Source organism: Barbus barbus, assembly GCF_936440315.1.
Source record: "Barbus barbus genome assembly, chromosome: 12".
In the NCBI taxonomy this organism is placed as follows: domain Eukaryota; kingdom Metazoa; phylum Chordata; class Actinopteri; order Cypriniformes; family Cyprinidae; genus Barbus; species Barbus barbus.
In genome coordinates this window covers 6,151,355-6,174,488 of record NC_136740.1, presented here as the reverse complement: position 1 = coordinate 6,174,488, position 23,134 = coordinate 6,151,355, and the positions used below count along the sequence as shown (strand labels likewise).

Genomic DNA, 23,134 nt, shown 5'->3' with positions numbered 1-23,134 from the left:
TGAGGACGAATTTACAGTCGTTAGGCCCAAACTCAATGGCATGAAGCACTGACTGACAGTGCTTGCAAGTCACGTACTCGCTCGACCAATGCTAATGCCAAAAGGAGGGCGGTCTAGAGTGACAGATGTGCAGAGGATTCGTCTGGTTCCAGTGGCCTTGTCCCGATGGCAGTCTAGTTGATGTGGTCTTCACAGGGGATCTATCACTGGGACACATCTAGATGACATGGTCTCCACTGACATTCAGAGCTTTAGAGGTCATCTCTAGGCGCTTATGGCCTGCTGCTGCTCCAGAACCCTCTGAATCATTTTCTGCCTCGAACCCCGACTTTTATGGCATTCTGTGATGAGGGAGTGCTCCTGGAGGTTGTGCTCTTTTTGTGTTTTTTTCAGGGCCATCTTTCCCTTCCAGGTGTGGGAGAAATGTCCCACTAACTTTTTGCAAAGACCAACAGCTCGAGTAATGCGCTCATCACCTTTAGCAGCATTTTCTGAAGAGTTAAGAAAAAACAAAACAATGACTCACAGGGTGAAATAACATTGCAATATTATAATTACAATTTTATATAACAGCATTTGAGAGCCTCTGGATAATATTTCCTAAATAAACACATTATTTAGGAAATATATATTACACATATTACAATATCCAATATCCAAAATCATGTCTATACTACAGACAAATATACAAACAACTATACCTTTTTTTCATTTTATTATTGCAAATATAAACATTCAACACTCACCGATGGCCAGATGCAAGCGGTGAGCAAAGCATTGTAGTCATTGCTCGTCAGTCAAATTCGCCGGCCGTTCATCTCTTCAGCCCTCTGGCTCACTTCAGCTCCAAAGTTCGCTCCAGTGTCCTGACCAAAAGTCCAGTGCAGGCTCCAGCCCCAGACCAAGAATTCAGTGCAGGCTCCATCCCCTGACCAAGAGTCCAGTGCAGGCTCCATCCCCTGACCAGAGTCCAGTGCAGGCTCCATCCCCTGACCAGAGTCCAGTGCAGGCTCCATCCCCTGACCAGAGTCCAGTGCAGGCTCCATCCCCTGACCAGAGTCCAGTGCAGGCTCCAGCCCCTGACCAGAGTCAAGTCATGTCCCCTGAGGTATTGTCCACAGGAACATTTTTAATCAGCGTTGTCTTGTCTTGTCTGTTGGGGTTCTCTTGTTGCCTCAATGGAAGCGGTTCCTGAATAAACCCTGAGAGGACCCCTGACTCCACGTCCAGCCCTAGGAGGGCTGTTGTGCTCTCGTCATGCCCAGAGAGGGCCTCCGATTCCGAGCCTAGCCCTAAATGGGCTCCTGTTCCTGTGGATAGCCCCAAGGAGGGCTCCAGTTCCTGAGTTTTAGCCCACGGAGGGCTCCAGTTCCTGAGTTTTAGCCCACGGAGGGCTCCAGTTCCTGAGTTTTAGCCCACGGAGGGCTCCTGTTCCTGAGTTTATCCCATGGAGGTCTCATGTTCCTGAGTTTAGCCCTAATTTCTCCCCAAGTTATTTTTGGGGGGGGCTAAGAGGATCTGGTCAGAGGCCGGGATGAGGCCACAGCCATGAAGACTGCCTGCCATGGCCTCCAGAGCTCCCAGCCCAGCCCTGTCCCGCCATGGCTCCTGAGTCCCCTGATCCATCCTCGAGGCCTCCCCCGTGTCTGTCCTAAGGGGCCTCCAGAGTGCCCAAGGGACATGCCTTCCGGGAGGGGGGAGTACTGTCAGATCTGTGTCCTGTCTTGTCTTGTGGTTTTCTGTCTCGCGCTCCCCTTGACCTAGTTTCACCTCTTATATGTCCATATTTGGTTTCTTTCCTGTTCCTGTCCCCATTTAGTTAATTTGTGTATGCATTAATATAAGCAATGGGAGAGACCGTTCGAAAGGGAACTACAGATACAGTTTTACTCTTCAGTTTCTTTAATGTCAGATTTTTTACACCCTATCAGAGCACTTGCAGCACTGGGGGCATACCCCTCTGAATAAAATTTAGTTAAATGCATCAATCTGGTGAGATTTGAGATTTCACTTTGAGACTTCAAAATTAGTTCCAACACATTTTAAGTGTCCAAACTAAACAGAGTAAAAAGTCTTTACATTAAAGTCAAAGTGAGCTCAGTTATAGTATTTTCTCTATATTTTCACCATCTAATGCTAGGCAAACAGGACCGCAACAAGCACAACTGTATAGCGCATTTTTAGATAGAAAAACAGTTTTAAAAAGCACAATATACAACTGAAAAAAGAATCCCAGTTCTTAAACATGACAATACAATATGAAACACATCTAACCAAATTGTTCTAATAAATGTGCAAAACCTTATTGTAAAAGTATTATTTAAGGATAAATTGCCTGAGAAATCTTGAGTATTAGATTTTGTGCTTACTGATAGTGGCGCCTGGTTCTTTTTTGAAAAGAGAGGAAAAAAGTTTTCGAAGCGAAGAAAAATATTTGGAGAGAGAGAGTTTTTTTTGGAGATAAAATTCAGAGAGAAAAAAATGCTTTGCTTTATTTTCAGTTAAAAGTATGGTTTTAATTAAAATAAGAACTGTGATACTAACTGTAACAACATCGTGAAAAGAGCAGGCAAGGAGTAGATCTAAGCGCAGGAAAACTTTAATGAACAAGCAGGGAAACACTGGGAATTACGCAAAAAACATTCAATGACTGACCAACCAGGAGTGAAACAAAAGCAAGAGAATAAGCCTAACAAGATTACAAGGGTGTGGTTAATGAGCTGTCATGACAACTAATGAGAGTAACTATAGAAACAAACAGGGGAACAATGCAACAATAACACACAGAACTAAACTAAAAGTCCAAGACACAGGGAATATATTACACTAGCCATCGAAAATTCTTCAAACCAGTAACTGTTTCATCCCTACTTATAAATCTAGTTAAATGCTGTAATCATCGGCCCACAAAGTTATGAGAATGTGAAAATAATCTATAACTGGTGCCTGTTGTGTTCCCAACATGGAATAACATGAAATTGGGTTGCCGGAGTCTAGGGAATAAATGGGAGACAATGTCTCAATAATTACAGTGTTGGTTCGTTTTAAATTGTCAAAATTAATAATATTGAATAGCTTGAATATATTCAGTATGCCTCCAAATCTGCAGCGGGTGCTTTTGTTAATGAAAGATCTCTGTTTTTAGGCAGCTGGTGTTCCTCTCTACCCATGTATGGACTGTAGCTGTGTCTATAAAAAGCTTGGCAGCCTCAATGCTCACATCAGCAAAATGCACATATCAGTAATGGAAGTTGAGGAGCCAGCAACACAGGTGATTTCAGTCTGTTCCTGCCTGAGATAAGCTCATCTTACAGCTCACATGCATGAAAGGAGATACTCCACTCAAAAATAAAAATTTCTCATAATTTACTCACCCTCATGCCGCCTAAGATGTGAAGGTGCATCTAAAAAAATTTGAATATCGTGATTCTAGATTCATTACATGTAAATTAAAACATTTCAGAAGTTTTTTGTTTTCATTTTGATGATTAGAGTTTACAGCTCATGAAATTAAAAAATCCAGTGTGTCAAAATATTAGAATTTTTACATTTGTTTCAATTAATGCCCATCCCTACAGTATACATTCTGGGTATCTCTTGTTCTTTGAAACCACAATAATGGGGAAGACTGCTGACTTGGCAATGGGCCAGAAGACAATCATTGACACCCTCCACAAAGAGGGTAAGTCACAGAGGGTCATTAATGAAAGGGGTGGCCGTTCACAGAGTGCTGTATCAAAGCATATTAAATGTGCTGACTAGAAGGAAGAAATTTGGTTGGAAAAGGTGCACAAGCAACAGGGATGACCGCAAGCTTGAGAATACTGTCAGGCAAAGCTAAACACTTGGGAGAGCTTCACAAGGAGTGGACTGAAGCTGGAGTCAGTGCATCAAGAGTCACCACGCTCAGACGTCTTCAGGAAAAGGGCTACCAAGCCACTTCTGAACCAGAAACAACGTCAGAAGCGTCTTACCTGGGCTGTGGAGAAAAAGAACTGGACTGTTGCTCAGTGGTCCAAAGTCCTCTTTTCAGATGAAAGTAAATTTTGCATTTAATTTGGAAATCAAGGTCTGGAGTCTGGAGGAAGAGTGGAGAGGCACAGAATCCAAGCTGCTTGAAGTCCAGTGTAAAGTTTCCGAAGTCAGAGATGATTTGGGGTGCTGTGACGTCTGCTGGTGTTGGTCTATTGTGTTTTATCAAGTCCAAAGTCAATGCAGCCGTCTATCGGGAAATTTTAGAGCACTTTATGCTTCCATCTGCTGACAAGCTTTATGGAGATGTTGATTTCCTTTTCCAGCAGGACTTTAGCACCTGCCCACAGTGCCAAAACCACTTCCAAGTGGTTTGCTGACCATGATATTAATGTGCCAATATTCCTGACCTGAACCCCATATGGGATCTACGGGATATTTTCAAGAGAAAGATGAGAAACAATCGATCCAACAATACAGAGGAGCTGAAGGCTCAATAGTGCCTCAGCAGTGCCACAGGCTGATCGCTTCCATGCCATTCCTCACTGATGCTGTAATTCTAAAGGAATTAATGCTAATCTAAATGCTAAAGGAGCCCCGACCAAGTATTGAGTGTATAAATGAACATACATTAAAGAACTTGAACTTTTCTGTTTTGCAAACACTTTTTTTGATTGGTCTTAGGAAATATTCTATTTTGAGATACTGGATTTTTGACTTTCTGTAAGCTCTAATCATCAAAATTAAAACAAAAATCTAGAATATATGAAAGTTTCACTTTTTGAAATAAGTTACAAAAAAATATGATATTCTAATTTTTTGAGATGCACCTGTATTTGACATTCTTTCTTCTGTGGAGGGTGAGTAAACAATGAGAGAATTTTTATTTTTGGGGTGGAATATTATTATATCCCCTATAATATGTGTGAAGCTTTACTTAATTGTGCTTGACCTTAAGCCAGAGGAATACAGACATGTTATCCCAGGGTTAATTGTAATGTGAGAAACCTTTTGTTCACAGTCATCCTTGCATATGCTTACCTATAAAGTATGATTCTTCTGTTTGTTTGATTGTTTGTTTTCAGAAAGGAAATGCAAGGGTTGATCAGGGTGCAGTGGGGTCAGAAGGGGCAGAGGGTGTAACAGATGTGATCCAACAGCTGCTGGAACTGTCTGACCATGTGACAGCAGACAGTGCTCAAGCACCTCCCCCTGGGCAAGCCATAGGCACAGCCATCAACCAGGACATCCTACAGGTAAGCAAGATCCATTTCAGTGAAAGAGAGTAAAAGTAACGTGAAACCTACTCAAGAGGGTGTTTTAAGTGATAAAGTCATCACCTGGTTGAAGCAGGTGCAAGATGAAAGTTGATCTCATTTGATAAAAAGACTCTGGCCTGATTCCATGGTGACAACAGATCCATGTGTCCGTGTACTCTGCACAATACATGTCAGACATTAACATCAAAGTTCATTTTTACCCTTACTTTATGTCACAGACCTTGTTTTGGATGACCGTATGAACATATTAAGGAGCAGCTCATATGGTATTTTAAAGTGTTCTAATATTGTGTTGGAGTCCCCTAAAACAGGTTTAAATGATTCTAAGGTCAGAAAACATTGTAATTTTCAGAATATACATTTAGTATTAGAGTCATTTGCCAATGATTTCGAAACGATTCGTTCCAAGCAAGTTCGGAGCAAACCCCTCCCTTCCAATAAGCCTACTCTGCTCTGATTCGTCAGCTGGCCAAGCCTGTTGTGATTAGCACAGAGAGGAGTCCTCAAGCAAGTTAACAAGCGCAACCATTGACAAAGCACCTTTACATAAAACAATAATATAGAATCCATTCTTAAAATAATGACATAAAATACAAAAACATTTATGCAAGTGAATCGTGCCGAACAGCTAAAGTTTAGCTGCTAAACTGTAAACACCTAAAACAATAATGGTGGATAAGTTAGCCGAGTGCTTACGTGACTGATGAAACAATACAGTTTGTAAACCTAAATATGTCTACTGTATTGTTTGAAGAACGACAGACAAAAGACGCTCTGTGTCTTAACTTTTAATCAGAACACAGAACAGCTGTATCACAGGCGCACCAGCCTAACTAACTCGCTCGTCTCTCTCGCATTAACCCTATAACCCAGTGCAGAAAAATAAACAGCAATTTCACACTGATTATAAAGTCTGTGCGCTACACTACATTCTTTATTATTAAACAAAGTAATTAGAACAATGTCAGTCTACATTAATCGACATTCCTACATTCTTAGGAAACAGTGGGTTCACAGCAATTTATCAGAACTATTTCATTAATACAGTAATATTGTGCTTTACCTGGAAACCTAAAGCTGCACTAGGTATACATCACATATTAGCACAAAAACTTGATATTTTGAGCACTAAATTGAAAATGTACACAACTTCTTAATCATACTTACAAGTTGTGGTTCGGAGATGCTTGTTAGTCCAAATAAAGAAGATTAGAAGCCAACGAAGATAAAAGCCAAGCTTAGAGAAGCAGTCCTCAGTAAAATGACAAGCACACAACAAAAGGTTCAAATTGTATTTCTGACCCATGCCTCCACTGCACGTCACCTTCACTAACATTTCCTACTTTTTGGTACACTTAAACATTCACAGCTAAGGTGTTTTATACATGCAGGTGAGAAGTGTCATCTGTTCAGATCATATTATTTTCATTTAAAAAGTAATGTGAACAACCTCACATTCTATTTTACCTTTAAAACCCCCAAAGTCAAGTCAAGTTACCTTTATTTCTATAGTGCTTTATACAGTGCAGATTGTGTCACACGCCTACTTACCTCATTCATTCTCTGTACTGTTCCTTCCTGCTGTTGCCATTGTCTGAGGAGCGGGTGCACATGCGGATCGCACACTATAGCACACTGACATTCTCCCATTTATCCACTCTCCCCTGTCCATATCCATTTCCTGGTCATTTCATACACATACACTGCACCAAGCTGGTGAAACCATTGTCTAATGTGAATAGGTGTTCCTGTGTGTATTTAAGTGTGGATATTGTGTTAAATGTGTTATGTGTTAATGTATTATGTGTTTATTATTATATATGAGGAATGGATTATTATTGATTGATTGATGATAATGGATGTCAAGTATACAAGGTACTTGTCTGCGTATTAAATGTTATACTTACCTGGGGACGGTATGACCCAAAAAGTTGCGGAGTTTGCCCTTTATAAGTCAGGTCCAAACATAAAGATGATGCTTTTCTCTTTCTCTCTTAATTATCACTACTATGTAAAGTAATATAATCGAATCATAGTCCATGCTACATACTCTGGTACAGTAGGTGGGGGTATGCACCTGATAAGTCATGATTGTAATCTCCATAAAACTAAAAGAAGAAAGATGCTGATTGTTTACCAAGTCAATGCAAGAGTGCTACCGTGGTGCCTCGAGTATACCCAAAACTCCTTCATATACTGTGGATAACTGTTTGTTGCCGTCATCACATTTGGTGGCAGTGATGGGATAGCTACTCGCAATACAGTGCCGGGAAGGCAGAAAACCCAGGGCAGGTTTACGATCCCAAGTGAAGGCGACGTCAGAGAAGGAGGCGGTCTGGAATTCTGTTGAGACTATGGAGGATGAGGAGGGAGAGACGAGTCTTCCCAGAGTCTTCTCAAAGTCCAGTTCACCACCGACCAAGCCAGTCACTCAAGAGCAAAGAGAGGAGCAATATCAGCGTGAGCTCTAAGGTCTTCATGACTCCATCTTGCTGTCGATTCATCCTGCTGAGACCTTGCTCGACGTGGAGAGTGTACGAATGGAACTATCAACGCCAGCATTAAAGGTATCCACAAGACACAGATCAGCCTACGTCTAAGACTCCCCCAATGTCACAGCTCCGAGAGAGCCGATGCAGTCGGCTGATCCGAAGATGCCGAGCTTCCAGCAGGGGGAAGACATCAAGAATTATCTTCGGCAGTTCGAGCGTCTGGCCAGGACCTGGAGGAGGCCTGAGGAGGAGTGGAGCTATTGTCTGGTTCCATTGCTTACAGGACAAGCATTAAAGGCGTACCTGGCAATGGACGAGGAGCAGGCTGAGGTCTACACTGACCTGAAGGAAGCACTGCTGGAGAATTCAACATCTCTCCAGAAACCTACCATCAGCACTTCTGATCGTCTACAGTGCCAGCTGGAGAATCGCCAACAGAGACTTACCACTGTACAAGCGATGGGCGCGACCGGAGGAGCACTCTAAAGAGGAGATCGCGAGGCCAGTTTCTCATAACTCTGGGTCTGAAAGAGGAACTATCTGACAATGCACAAAGTCCAAAGTTAACGACTAAAGACTTGTTTTGCTTTTACTGCCAGCAACGAGGCCACAAAGCAGCTGTGTGTCCCACCCTCAAAGTGAAGCTTATGTGCCTAGAGAAGTGGCTATTTGTTCTCTTTGCTTACCGAGAGGTATCCCAAGCGAATCCCAACGGGATTCTCACCGTTCAAGCTCCTCTATGGATGGCAGGTACAAGGACCCTTGAGCTTGCCAAAGAAAGGCTTGGAGGAGGAATCTGCATCCAAGATGGAGGAGAAAGGCATCATGCAGTACGGGCTAGAGATGTGAGATCGTCTGGAGCAGTACAGAGAACAAGCAAAAGAGAACCTTCAAGAAAAACAAGAAGCACAGAAAAGACGGTATGATCAACACGCTATGACAGTTTCAACCTGGGCAGAAGGTATTACTCCTGTTGCCAACTTCAATGAACAAGCTACTGGCTAAATGGCAAGGGCCATACACCGTGGTCCGCAAGATGGGGCCAGTCACGTATGAAGTTCATCATCCAGACAAGGGCAAGACCAGGCAGACCTACACTGTAAACCTGTTAAAGGAGTGGAAGGTGCCACATGGTAAGGGACCGGAAACATCACTTCTGGTGAGGAAGGTGGAGGTGGAAGAGGATCAAGAGATGCAAAGAAAACAGTATAGCTCACCTAGAATGTTTCAAGAGGAAAGAGCTGCAGCACCTCCTGTTCCTGCTTTCCTGCTTTGTTCTGTCAGAGGCCTGGACAGACTGAGCTGACCCAACACACCATCCACCTTTCTGATCCATCACCATCATCCCAAACCCCTTACCAGGTGCCTAAGAGGCTGGTCGAACTCTTGAAGAAAGAGATAATTCTGATGAAGGAGCTAGGAGTTCAACGAGCGAGTGGAGCAGCCCGATGGTGATCGTTCCCAAGAAAGATGGATCCTCTGCATCGACTTCCACAATCTCAATGCTCAATCTAAGTGTGATGCATACCCCATGCCAAGAGTGGATGATCTTCTGGAGAAGACTGGAAGAGCCCAGTACTTTACCACACTAGAACTATGTAAGGGGTACTGGCAGGTACCCCTCAACCCTGAGTCCTGACCCTAAACCTCATTCTGAACACCTCTAGGACTATTCCAATTCATGGTCCTTCCTTTTGGCCTTCACAGAGTACAGTGACTCCACATTACAGAGACTGATGGACTGAGTCCTCCAAGGCTGTAAAGACTGGTCTGCAGCAAATCTGGATGACATGGTAATCCTTAGCAACTCTTGGGCAGAGCATCTTCAACACCTCCAATAAACCCTAAAGAGGATAGAGGAAGCAGGACTGACTTTAATCATTTCAAAATGCGAGTAGGTAAGGCAAGAAGCAAACTACCTGAGGTATCACCTGGGCAATGGACAGCTGAGATCACAGTTGGACAAGGTGGAGGCAATCTGATGGAGCCCTCAACCAAAGACCTAGACAGAAGTGAGGTCATTCCTAGTACTGGTGAGCTGGTACAGGAGATTCTAAACTTAGATTCGTACCAAATTCTTGTACCAAACTCGCTTCTACTGCCCAGGGAGACTAGATATTAGGCAGTTGAGATGTAAGGTCTTGCCATCAAATGGTCCCTGAACAGCTTGCACTATTACCTCCTTGGTCAAGAGAAACCTAACCTGGATCCAGTCCATGAAGGACCACAATGCCAGAGTTACACAATGGTATCTCGCCCTGTAGCCATATAGCTTTAATTACGATGGAGCCCTGCATCTCAGCCCGGGCCCGATGGGCCCCGACTTTTTTACGCCTCTAGGGTCGGGCTTCAGGCCAATTTTCACACCATATTTCAGAAGCGGGCTGGGCTTCGTGCCTGTTTTATTCTTCTCCTTATTTTTATATTAGACATCCATCAATTAGTGATGAAAAAAAAATACTGCTATCAAGCTGGTGAAACCATTGTCTAGCGTGAATAGGTGTTCCTTTTTGTATTTAAGTGTGAAGATTGTGTGTTAAATGTATTATGTGTTAATGGATTATGTGTTTATTAAGTGAGAAACGGATTATTATTGATTGATGATACTGGATGTCACGTATACAAGTTACTTGTGTGTGTGTATTAAATGTTATACTTACCTGGGGATGGTATGGCCCAAAAAGGGGCGGGGTTTGGCCTATATAAGCTGAGGCCAAACATAAATACGATGCTTGTTCACTGAGATGATGCAAGAGTGCTACCATGGTGCCTCAAGCAAACCCAAAACCCCTTTGTATACTGTGGTTAACTATTTGTTGCCTGTATATATTTGTGGATTATTTTCTGGTTTATTTTTCAGTTTTGTTGTTTCTTTGGTAATTGGTACTTTGGTTCTGGATTTTTTATTTAATATTTTTTTTGTGTGTGTGTGTGCACTTGTACATATTCTCCACTGTGAACAATCTTTCTGGCACTGTAAATAAATTCCGCTTTGCACAAAAGTGCTTATGTGAGTGAGCCATCATTTTACATCCCTTCACAGACTCGCATTATAATAATTTAGAATTTAATGAGGGCTTAAATAAGGATAGAAAATGGCATTTTATTTATAAATTATGATAGTTTTTAAATTAAAAATGCACCTCAGAAAACATTATAAAATGAATTAAAATCAATTCATGACGCTTTTGACATTTGCTGTATTGAAATTTGATGTTTCCACAGCAAGCTCTGGAGAACAGTGGACTGACTGAGATTCCAGTTCAGCCTGAAACTCAGAGCAGCTCAGAAAAGCTTCAGCCAGATACAGCTGCCCTGACTGCAACTTCAACAAATGATGGACCTGTTCCTTCAAAAATACTTATGACTGACACCGTTGTTAAAAAGGAGAAAAGAAGCATTATCAAAAAGCCTCCACAAATGCTGGGTATGCTTTACAGGCCTGGAACACTTTCGTTTAGTTGTCCTCTACTAAATGGATAAATGAGAGTTGCCACAGCTTGATAAGAAAAGTTAAAAAAGGATGGTTCCCATTTAATCCAAAATGTGTGTCAAAGAAAGTAATTGTTTTATTTCTCATATCTTTGTATCTCATATCGATAACTGGTATCAGTGAAATCAGTCCCAGACAGGTTTTTTTTAAATTATTATTGTTACCTGCAACAATTACCTGTAACTTTTATTAGTTACCAAAAAAGCACCATTTAAATATTTTATAATTATTACCTACAACTTATTTTGAGTTATATTTATATTCTCTTTGATGTGATATGATAGCAATGTGATGAATAGACACATACTGTAGGCACGTTTTACTGATAATGTGGTCTCAGACATTAGGATCCAGCTCCATCATTATTCACAATTATATAGCAGATATGATATTTTTGTTTGTTGTTAGGCACCATCAGGCAGGAGAATGGTGTGAGGTGGCATGGCTGTCCATACTGCTCCAAAGAGTTCAAGAAGCCCAGTGATCTAGTCCGTCATATCCGTATTCACACTCATGAAAAACCCTACAAGTGCAAGCAGTGCTTCCGTGCCTTCGCAGTCAAGAGCACCCTGACAGCCCACATGAAGATCCACACAGGCATTAAAGCTTTTGAGTGTCAGTACTGCATGAAACATTTCTCCACATCTGGGAGCATGAAGGTCCACCAGCGTCTCCACACTGGTAAGAACAACACTCTTTCTGTTACATACACATACTTTGTCCAAGAGTTCCCAGATCAGGGGTGTCCAGTCCTGCACTGTATTGCAGAGTTTATCTCCACTATACCTGCCTGGAAGTTTCTAGTTATCCTGAAGACACCGATTAACGTGTTCTGGTGTGTTTAATTAGGACTGGTGCTAAACTCTGCTAAAAGATGGCCCTCAAGGAATAATTGCATATTGTGATTGATAACTTCTTATCAACACGTGCAAAGATTCAAATGTTTTTACAGTTGCTGTTATATTTAGTACTACATTAAAGAAAAGGGCAAGTAAAATTTTTTTTTTTTTTCAAATTATCCATGAAATACAGCAACGAGATGCTAGATGTTGTGATGCAAGGTTTTTTTTTTTTCTTTCAATTTTTGTGAGACATATTTTAATACTTTATTATATGAATGCAGGGTAAAGTACAGGTCTGCATATATTATATTATATTATATTATATGTTCTTTTCTCAAAAAATGCTTCTTACCTTTTGTCTTCCTAAGTTTCAAGGATATAAAATTTGACATGTATGTAATTATGCAGCCATTCAGAACGCTGTCTCTGTACGCTCAAACTGTTGCGTTGTGTGTTTTTTATTAACCACTCACTTGTCATTTACTGAAATATTTAATTTCTCATTCAGTCATTTTTCTTGCATCACCACATCCTGAGAAATTATTTTAAAAACCACATTTATTTCCAGTACAGATGCACATTTTTCCAATGATAAATTAAATAATTATATCAGTCCAATTGAAGCATCAATTTATTTCCCAGGGTACATTATAGAACATAAATTTATCCTATCACATTAATAGTGTTCTCCTTTGCACTATTAATGTGATCGGATAAATGTAGGAAATACAGTAAATAATCATAGAGTACAGTATATAATAATAATAATGTATATGTAGCATATCCACTCCATATCCATTCACATAACTTATACTTAATGAGTGCTGTTGTATACACAATATTGTATGCAAACTTAAAATGAATGTATGAGTGAAAGGTCAACATTTCATAATCATGTTTATGCATTCATCACAAAGCAGGTTTGGAAAGTGAATAATGCATAAGTTAAACCTTGAAGACACTATTCAGACTGTGAACTTTTGACTATTTAAATAAGTTCCCAGTAGCCAGTTACAGTTTCTGTTCAGTTGGAACAGAAATGTGCTAATTTACAAATCCATTTTTCTCAAAAAGAATTAAAAAGGTTCTCTTTGGAAATGAAGAGTTGTATTAAAAAAACTAATTAACAAAATTAATTCTTGAAACACAGAAGTCTCTTGATCATGTTAGACTTGAATGTTAGCGATTGTTGTTACCAAAAAAAGATTACCCTGGAAGCAAACCAGAAGCCAAAAACATGGAAGTGTGAAGAAGTCGGTCTATAATGCATTTGTGTGTGCATATTTGTGTTTATCAGTAAAATACAGTGCTAAAATCAAGAGATTTAGGAAAGAATCTAAAATATAGATAAAGATATTTCAAAGATTTTATGAAAAATCTAACGTGAAAAAAATATATAGAAAATAATAAATATGGAAAATGTGTATTTTGATAGTCGTTGACATTTCCAAAATTGCCCAAATGCAACAGTAGGCTTAATGGGGGGAAATGGCTTTATAATGAGAAAAACAAATAATCATATCTAACACGTCCTCAACAGGTGCCAGATCAAAATGTGAAAATAAATAAAGGAGTTCATCTGCCTTTCATTTGCAAAAAAAAATGACTTAACGTTTATCTGCCTCTCCCTAGGTCTACGGCCATTCCCTTGTCCTCACTGCGAGAAGTTCTTCCGTACATCAGGCCACAGAAAAACGCATGTCACCTCTCACTTTAAGAGTATACACCATAAAAAACACAAATACCCTCGAAAACCTCACAAAACCACAGTGTCCAGGAGCAATCTGCCTTTGCCTGATATACCTCTCCAAGAGCCAATACTCATCACAGACATGGGTACGGAAGATCATCAACAAGTGTTTCCATGCACATTTACAGTACAACAGTACCTGAGCTTGTGGTTCCGCACATACTATATAATTATATTCAGTCTAAATCAGGGTCAGAAATGAACCGAGCTCAGAGAAAAAAATGAGGAAGGGGAGGAATCGCTCAGTGTTATCAAACCTTTGGCATACAGTATTTCTTTATATTCAATTCTAAGCTTTCAAGTGTAGTTTGTTTGAAATAATTATTATTAAGGGAAGGCATTCAGCCCCTGAAAATCCATTCCAAGTAAATATTTTCCCTCTCTGACCCTGATATAAACAACGCTGTGCCTTTTTCAGTTCATTTTTGACTGAATTAAACACATTTGTTCTACATTTTTTACATTTTTATTAGCTACTGACAACTGTGAAATGCATTAATTAAAAAAGGATGTTTTAGAGATTCTGATTGTGATTGAAACAGTGATTGAATATTCACTGGTATCCATAGGCAGACTGAATATTCTTAATATTCTCAGAAATATCTTAGATTTTCTTTAACTGTAATATAACACAGCTTTAAAAAACTATCTGAACAGTCATGTGATTACTATGGTTGTTAAAATAGCCACAAAACACTGACTGGTGCCAGAAGTATTATTGATGTAATGTGAATTTTTTTTTTTTTTACACATTGTCCTTATCACTGCAGGGCTCCTGCAGAACCAGAACTCACGGGCCGCCCTGCAGCAGTATCTGGACATTGTGGAGAATGAGCGTCCGTATAAGTGTGGATTCTGCAGCAAAGCGTACAAGAAGTCAAGCCACCTTAAGCAGCACATCAGGTTCAACTTATGCACTTATGTTAGAAATATGCATATTTGGTCTAAAAATAATGAAAGTGGGATTCTGTGGAGGACAAACGTGTGAATTATCACAACTTTTTTCATATAAACCCTATTTACCTTGAAAAAAATTTGAAAATGCAATTACGCTGAATAACCACTATTGATAGTTTTCAGTCACGTGACCTGCTTAAAGACTAGGAGGGCAAAACATCCATAGAACTGCAGCACAAGTGTGTCAATTTTTCATCTGTTTCCCAGCCGCAAATATTTAGATCAACTCTCAAAAGAATAAAACAAAGGTATTTCTGAACAAAATGCAAGTTTTGGCCATTTGCAATCCATATTAAGCACCTGCGGCAATATTTCAATCATAAACAGTGCGACAAAACGTTGTAAAAACACTTAAAAGTGCCTTAATATATTTAAAACAGCAATATTAAAAGATTAAATTCAGTAATCACCACATTAATAATGCATAGTTTACACAGGCAAGCAGATGAGGCCGGAATGCAGTCTGCTAAACGGTTCAGTGTTTTCCTTCTAATGGTTTTCTACGGGAAGCCATTTAATGTGAAACTTTGCACATTGCGTTTATATTCTGGCTTCATCCTCTTGCCTGTACAAAATATACATCATCAATAAGGTGTCCACTGAATCTCGCGTTTTACTACATTATTACTTGATGCAATCTGCGTAAAAATAGCTGGCGGTCAGTGGAGCTAAGCTTCGTTTTGCCCTCCAGGTGGGCGTTCCTATGAGGGTGTGATGTCAAGTGAAAACTATCAATTGGCATGCTGTTTGCACACTGGCTTGCCACAACATAACATGATGCTATACATTCAGAAGCACCTCAAGAAGTACTGGTCCAGAAACAGATTAATTAGATGTAGTTGGTGGCAACAAGATGAACTTAAAATGAAAACACAAAATAAAGTGGTTCATTTAAAGTGTTTTGAAGGCTGATGAGGGAGTATATGTATTTTCTTGTATTTTGCAGGTCACATACAGGGGAGCGGCCGTATAAGTGCCTGCAGTGCAGTAAGGGCTTTGCTTCATCCGGCGTACTGAAGGCTCATATCCGCACACACTCTGGCCTCAAAGCCTTCAAGTGCCTGCTGTGTGACACCACCTTCACCACCAGCGGGAGCCTGCGACGCCACATGACTACCCACAGCGACATACGGCCTTACATGTGTCCCTACTGCCAGAAAACCTTCAAATCCTCCCCCAACTGCAGAAAGCACATGAAAACACACAGGTGAGTTGTCCTAACTGTCTCATGTTTATTAAGGGGATAGTTCACCCAAAAACAAAAATTCTGTCTTCATTTACGCAATATCAAGTTGTTCCAAACCTGTATGAATTTCTTTCTTCTGCTGAAACGTGTCCATCATGAAAAGCTGTTATTGGATGGGATTGTAGGTTTGCCTGAAGATATGCATGTAAACAGGGGTGCAACTCCACATTTGCCGAGGGGTATGCAAGATCAGTGTCGGCTCCCCCTGTATTCTAAGTAGCCCAGTGATCCTCAAATCTGGCTCGCAAGATCCACTTTCCTGCAGAGTTTATCTCCATTTATCTCTATTAATTGATGAAAAATGCAACCAGAATTGCCTGTGACTTACTGTTACAGTGTATTTTGTAACTGGTAGTGAACTGTAACTCTGTGTAAAATCCTGCGACAGTCATTAACAAAAAACCACATTTGTGTGGCGGTGTCCGATCAGAGTATGTGAGCGGAGCATCAACAATTTCCCCTCCACGCTCCGAGCATTTAATAATCACTCCGCTCCCGCTCCACTCTGAGCTCACTAGCTGGGTTTCCGTTTTAATGTGCATTTTGAAGTATCGCATGAGAAACGAGTGATGTAAACGCCAAATTTCAAATACAAATCCCTTAATTCGCAAATAAGGTTTTACGCTCGTTTGAGGTGGTTTTTGACTTGTGTGAAAAAGGCTTAATGCAAATAAAGGGAGATGGAAACGCATTTTGCAAATAACTTCCAAGCGCATCAAAAAAGTAATGTGACTTTGCGCTATGAGACGGGATAACTTGACTAGCTGCAGACTGATCTCGTTCCACAGCATCTGAAATGTTGTTATGGTCGTTCTGAAATGCCTGAGCAAAGTCTGTCATCAAAGTATTTTTGTATAATTGTCTTACACTTACAGCAGCAGTCTTCTACGAAAGCAATGACAGCATTTATTGTATTTTGTCTGCTCACTCTGAGGCGCAATTAATTTTTCGTATATGAAAATTATTATATTCAGTATCTTATCCTAGTTTTCTATAGGCTATTTAGTGCCAGTTTACCAGGAAGTGACGATTTCTCTCCAAAAATCAGCATGATTACAAATATGTGATATTGATTTTATTCAATATCATTATTTTTATTTTATTATTTTTACAGTTCAATAAACAAGTTAATATTAAGAGACTTACGTTTTAAACACCATATTTCCTGCTTTTGCTCTATTTCTACAACAAAAATAGTTCCAAACACAGCCACAGCACTGTTTTGTGTTTCTGAGCAACATGACGGTGATTCGTTCCTGAATGAATCAACCTTTTAAATGATTTGGTTCAATCGCAATGACTCACTTATTAACACTGATTTGCTGCCACCTGCTGGTCGTTTTAGTTTCACATTTAAAGTATCTTCATTTTTTAAAATAATTTCAAACATCAGTTTTCAACGTTTTATGTTTCAAATACAAAAACATTATTTATGCATTTGTAACTGCAGGTAAGCATTCTATGTCCCTCTGAGCTGCATTAAAGAGTGTGTAAATACATCTGAATGCCACTTCATATGCATTGCAAAGATACATTTAGTTGATACTGATGTAATTTGCTTGGTAACAGCCCAAATGCAAGAATTTGACTCAAAAGATGATGCATGCTTTTAGAAAAAATGGTAAAACTTTTGAATGGAAAAGACTCATTTCTATCACTGCTGTGAACTGACCACACAGAATATGAAGAATATAAAAAAAAATTCAGGAGTCAGCTGTCCATGGTAATCTTAAAATCCCAGAAATTTGCCAATTTCGCATACCACTAATTCATGTTATTTAATTTATATAATAATTTATTGATCATAATTTTTAAAATCAATATAATTAATACTTATCCATTTTCTTAAAAATGGTTTAAAGGCTGAAATGTAAAGTTTATCATTTTATAAAACTTTGTGAAAACTTGTATCTGAATTGTAAATTATGCTTTTTACAGTCATTTTACAGTTTAATATGGTACTATAGACATTACCCTACCCTGCTCATATGGTATTAATTTTATTTGTGCAGGTCTTAAAAAAGGTCATAAAAAGTCTTAAATTTGAGCTTAAAAATCCTGCAGAAACCCTGTTTACCATTTCCACTCTGTAATATAGTTCTTTTCACATGTTTTGCTAATGGATTTAAATTTAGACATTATAAAATCACTATTATAACATTTAAAAATCTATTTTTTGTCAAAGTTCAGCATTGTTTTGTATTTAAGTATGAAGTAGCAAGAGTTTTCAACTCGTTGAATCTACTTGAATTACACAGTTGGCCTATTTTGAATTTACAACGGCAATTTTCAGTGAAAAGTGGCTAGTTTATTATATCCTTGTTTACAATTTTCTCAGTTTCTCGCAAATGTAAATCAAATGCCTATTCACAAACTTGTCCCCAACCCAATATTGAAATGGATTTGACTATAAAGTACTGGACTGTTGTGCCTAAAACACAACTGAATACCATTAATTTGTCCTTAATTGTAATTGAGATAGTTGTGAATTACATCAAGTAATACTGAGTGAATGACAATTTTTGTTTTATTTTTGTATTACCTAGGCTTTTAATAAAAGGGCTCACTATAGCGTTATTGCTCAGTAAGCTTGGTTCTGGGTCTTAACACCCCCAAAATCTTGTTCTCCATCATTGCATAGGCCCACTCATGGATGAGACATGCAGATAAATATAGTCAACCTTCACTGAATTTTATATAACCAATGAACTCTGAAAAGGTTTTCAGTCAATGTTTAACATTCTATTAGTTGTCAAAATGAATTCATTGCAGCACTTTTTCATACTTAAATTGAGCTCTGTACAAAGGAAAATAATGTAAGAATGTAAAATGAGTTATTTCATGCATTTAAATATGGTTTCATTTTCTTTTCATTTTCATACTTTACAAATTAACGAAAAATGTGCACATATTTTCTAGTACATTTAACTACACTGTGCTCACATTTGGTCTACTTGTGCTTTAAATTATAAATAAAAATGTACATAGCCTACCATCTTGCATCCTATTGTGATCTCAAATTGCAGAATATTTCAGTAGGCTGCAGAGTTTTGCAGTTTTAATCGCCATTTTGGTAATTTTGGTGACTATGTATGCTCGCAGTTCCTAGTGCGGTTTATTTATGAAGTGAGCGTGCGCCTCATATTCGCGTACAGTTGAAGAGCGTGCGCCGTGAGCGCAGTAAAACGGCTGACAGAATAGGAAAGTTTGTTTTACTGACATATAACAATATCTCATCAGACCGCAGTTCCCTGTTTTTCTACTGAAGCTGATTTGGCACCTGTAGCCTAAAGAGATAACGGCCGTTCCGCGTCTTAATAAGTTTTTAATAAATACATTTTTGAACTCATTAAAATGCTAAAAACCGTTGAATAAAAATGTTGCATTGGCTATTTTTAATAACTAAGCTTTTGATTATTTATGTTTTATTAAAGAGGATGATTTTGGCAAAATGGTGCGCCCCTATACACTGCATACCCCGGTTTTGCGCCACTGCATGTAAATATGAGCACTAGTTTATCTGTTTTTAGCTGTAAATATATGTTTGCAGCACAGCACAAATCACAACAAAACCAACAACTGTGTGAACTGTGTGGTTAAGGGGCTTGCTGTCTGGTGCAGTCGTAACAACCTGGAGCTGAACACGCTCAAAATTGTGGAGATGATTGTGGACTTCAGGAGAAACCCCCCTGCACTCTCCCCACTCACCGTCATGAACAGTACTGTGACTGCAGTGGAGTCATTCAGATTCCTGGGCAGCACCATCTCTCAGGACCTGAAGTGGGACAATCACATTGACTCTATTGTGAAAAAGGCCCAGCAGAGGTTATACTTCCTTCATCAGCTGAGGAAGTTCAACCTGCCACAGGAGCTGCTGAAACAGTTCTACTCTGCCATCATTGAATCCGTCCTCTGCACTTCATTAACTGTCTGGTTCAGCTCAGCTACCAAATCTGACCTCAGAAGACTACAGAGAGTAGTCTGGACTACTGAGCGAATCATTGGTACAACCCTCGCCACTCTCCAAGAACTGTACTTATCCAGAGTGAGCAAAAGGACTGGTAAAATCACTCTGGACCCCTCACATGCAGCACACTCCCTTTTGAACTGTTACCATCTGGTCGACGCTACAGAGCTCTGAGCAACAGAACGGCCAGACACAGGAACAGTTTCTTCCCTCAGGCAATCCATCCCATGAACACTTGAACTCTTAACAATAAACATGAAACACACAACACAATCATACTTTTTTTTATTTAACACGCATACTTATTACATTTGCACCTAACATACCTGTACATACTGAATTGTATATTTATTAATATATATATTAATTTTGTATATTGTGTTTGTGCTATTTTGTATATTGTCCATTTTGTATATTTGTACATTTTTTTATTATCTGTGTCCTGTCCTGTCGCTGTCTCTCTGTCGCACTGTGGAGCTACTGTCACTAAAACAAATTCCTCGTATGTGCAAGCATACCTGGCAATAAAGCTAATTCTGATTCTGATTTGACTTAAACTTGTCATGTTTTCCAAATTTTAAAAGTCTTATTTTTTTTTTTTTCATATGATGTGTTTTATTAATGATATTTTATTAACTGTTCTGTGAGATCCTTTCATGTTCCTTGTCAATTTCATAGTGGAGTGTCATCCATTATTGGTAGGGCTGGGCACAATATCAGAATATTTCAGATTATTTTCATTCTTGCAATATTTCAACAGCATTTTTGCAAATATATATTAATGTTAGCCTTAATCATAGGTTATTTTTTCAGTAATAACACATAACATAAGTGGTATTTGTTGTGTTTGTTCTCAGGTATGAGCTGGCTCAACAGCTGCAACAGCAGCAGAGCTCAAATGACATGCAGCCGCCCACAGCTGTGGTTGGCACAGGGACCCAGAGCATGCTTGAGGTGGTGGGAGACGGCCAACAGGTGACACTGCCGACTGCACTGGGGGAAGATGCCCTGCAAGAAACAGGTGAGAGGGACACAAACTCTTTGCTCTAACAAGAATTTAATTTTTTCTTACAAAACAACTGAATGTACACATTGGTTATTGACAAACATGAACTAGGACACTGACACTGAAAGGCCATGTGAGACTGGAGGTCATGTTTGTTTCAGGGGTGCTTTCTCTGAGTAGGCAAGGGAGGCAATGCCTCCTCCAAAAATGAATGAGAAAATAATTTACTGTTCAAAATGTTTAGCAGTTCTGTTGCAAGACACGATATAATCTTCAGTTCTAACACCACACCTTTACAATTACAATTATTTGCATTGTGAAATGTACTGACTTGTGTAGATTAAGCCATACTACTAGAATATCATCATATCCTCTGAGCGTTAAATTACTTTTTATTTAACAAAATCAACCAAAACATTAAAATAAATTAGGGCTGCCCTCGACTAAGTATTTTTCTGGTCGATTAGTAGTCGTTCGTTTTAAGCATTAGTCAACTAATCGCACGTTTATTAATAAACCCTTTAAATCATTATAATGAGCCTTTAATTGCCTTCATAGCCTAGTAAGCGCTCAAGTGCACGCATAAAGCTTGCCACAGCGCACCGGCAGAAGTAATGATTATGAATATGTCTGGGAAAACAGTAAGGAGGCTGCATTAACATTTTCATAATTTGATAAACTAGTGCTTTCTTTGTTCTTGGTTTAAGAAATGAAGTCGGAGACACTGACACAGTCTCCGCAGTAGTGATGATCCTGTATGTATCCTGCTTCATACGGATTACATAATCGGAGAATTTGTTTTCCATTTGAATTGGTTCATTTGAAAGTAGACATTTCACTCTCTATCGATATATTTTTAATGTCTGTAAGGCAAAGATATACACGGAGTTTCGCGCTCAAGTTCACAGAGTCCGAGACTTCAGAAAGTGCATCCTGTTTGCTTTCATTATTTTACAAAAGCACGTAGAGTCACACAAATAAACGTAGAGTCTTTACAGATTCGAAAGATGTATTACTCGTATCTGTATGACCAATAATGACGGAGTATTTTAGGAGTAAAGCTCTTTGCATACTGAGTCCGAAATGTTCGTATGCGTTTTTTCATTTATTTCGCATTCATCATCCTTTCATATCAAAATGCTTGGTACGGATGCGAAAATGCAGAAAATCGAACCTGATCCAAATTTTTTATGACGGACGAAAGTTTCGGAGGCAGTGTGTAAACGTGATTGGAACAACGTGAGGTCGTATTTTTCAACGTGAGAAAACTACGGACGAAAATTCTGGACTCGGTGCATAAGGTTTATGAAACAATTTGTAAAATAAAAAAAATGTATGTACTGCTTAAATATAGACACCAGACAAATGTTAATTTCTGCATTTTCAGATTCAATATTGAATAAATGAATAAAAACTGATGAGGAAATACAATGCATTTTATGCAACTCAGTTAATTACGTAAAATAATGCAAACGTGTATTATGGATTTAATATTACTATATTTAATATTACAAACTTAATACCAAAGTTTAACCATACAAATCACAGCAAATTACTTTAGTTAAAAATTGTGCTGTCAAACGATTAATCACGATTAATCACATCCAAAATAAAAAAAATTGTTTACATAATATATGTATGTGTACGGTGTATATTTATTATGTATATATAAAGACACACATCATATATTTTGAAAATATTTACATGTATATATTTCTAATTCATATAAATTATATCATATGTAAATATATTTAATATATAAACGTAACATTTTTCTTAAATGTATACATGCATGTGTGTGTATTTATAATACATGTACACAGTACACACACATTTAATGTAAACAGACTTATTTTGGATGCAATTAATCGCAATTAATCGTTTGACAGCACTAGTTAAAAATCATGTCTGTGTAACTTTTTATTATTTTACAGCTTAAAAAATGAGAGAGAACTTGCTTTTATTGTGTTCTGTTGTTTGAGTATCCAGAACATTGAGGAGTTGACTCCTCATTTCAGAACACCACACAGCATGCCACTGGATTGTTTACACAGAATCATTATTTAATTTCAATTAAAAGATGATATTGATGAAAAGCGTTAAATTAACTATGAAAATTGTATTTATCC

At 38.7% G+C, this 23,134-nt stretch overlaps 1 protein-coding gene across 1 annotated transcript in view; it reads left to right on the top strand.

Moving 5' to 3' along the window:
• Nucleotides 1-23,134, top strand: part of LOC306877526 (zinc finger protein 236-like) — a 71,067-nt gene that overhangs the window by 19,021 nt on the left and 28,912 nt on the right. The window contains exons 7-14 of the mRNA XM_079429333.1: nucleotides 3,146-3,271; nucleotides 5,058-5,228; nucleotides 10,970-11,171; nucleotides 11,646-11,918; nucleotides 13,712-13,915; nucleotides 14,600-14,732; nucleotides 15,733-15,993; nucleotides 20,857-21,020. Of these exons, the coding sequence (XP_079285459.1) occupies nucleotides 3,146-3,271; nucleotides 5,058-5,228; nucleotides 10,970-11,171; nucleotides 11,646-11,918; nucleotides 13,712-13,915; nucleotides 14,600-14,732; nucleotides 15,733-15,993; nucleotides 20,857-21,020 (1,534 nt within the window). The remainder of the gene's footprint in view (nucleotides 1-3,145; nucleotides 3,272-5,057; nucleotides 5,229-10,969; nucleotides 11,172-11,645; nucleotides 11,919-13,711; nucleotides 13,916-14,599; nucleotides 14,733-15,732; nucleotides 15,994-20,856; nucleotides 21,021-23,134) is intronic.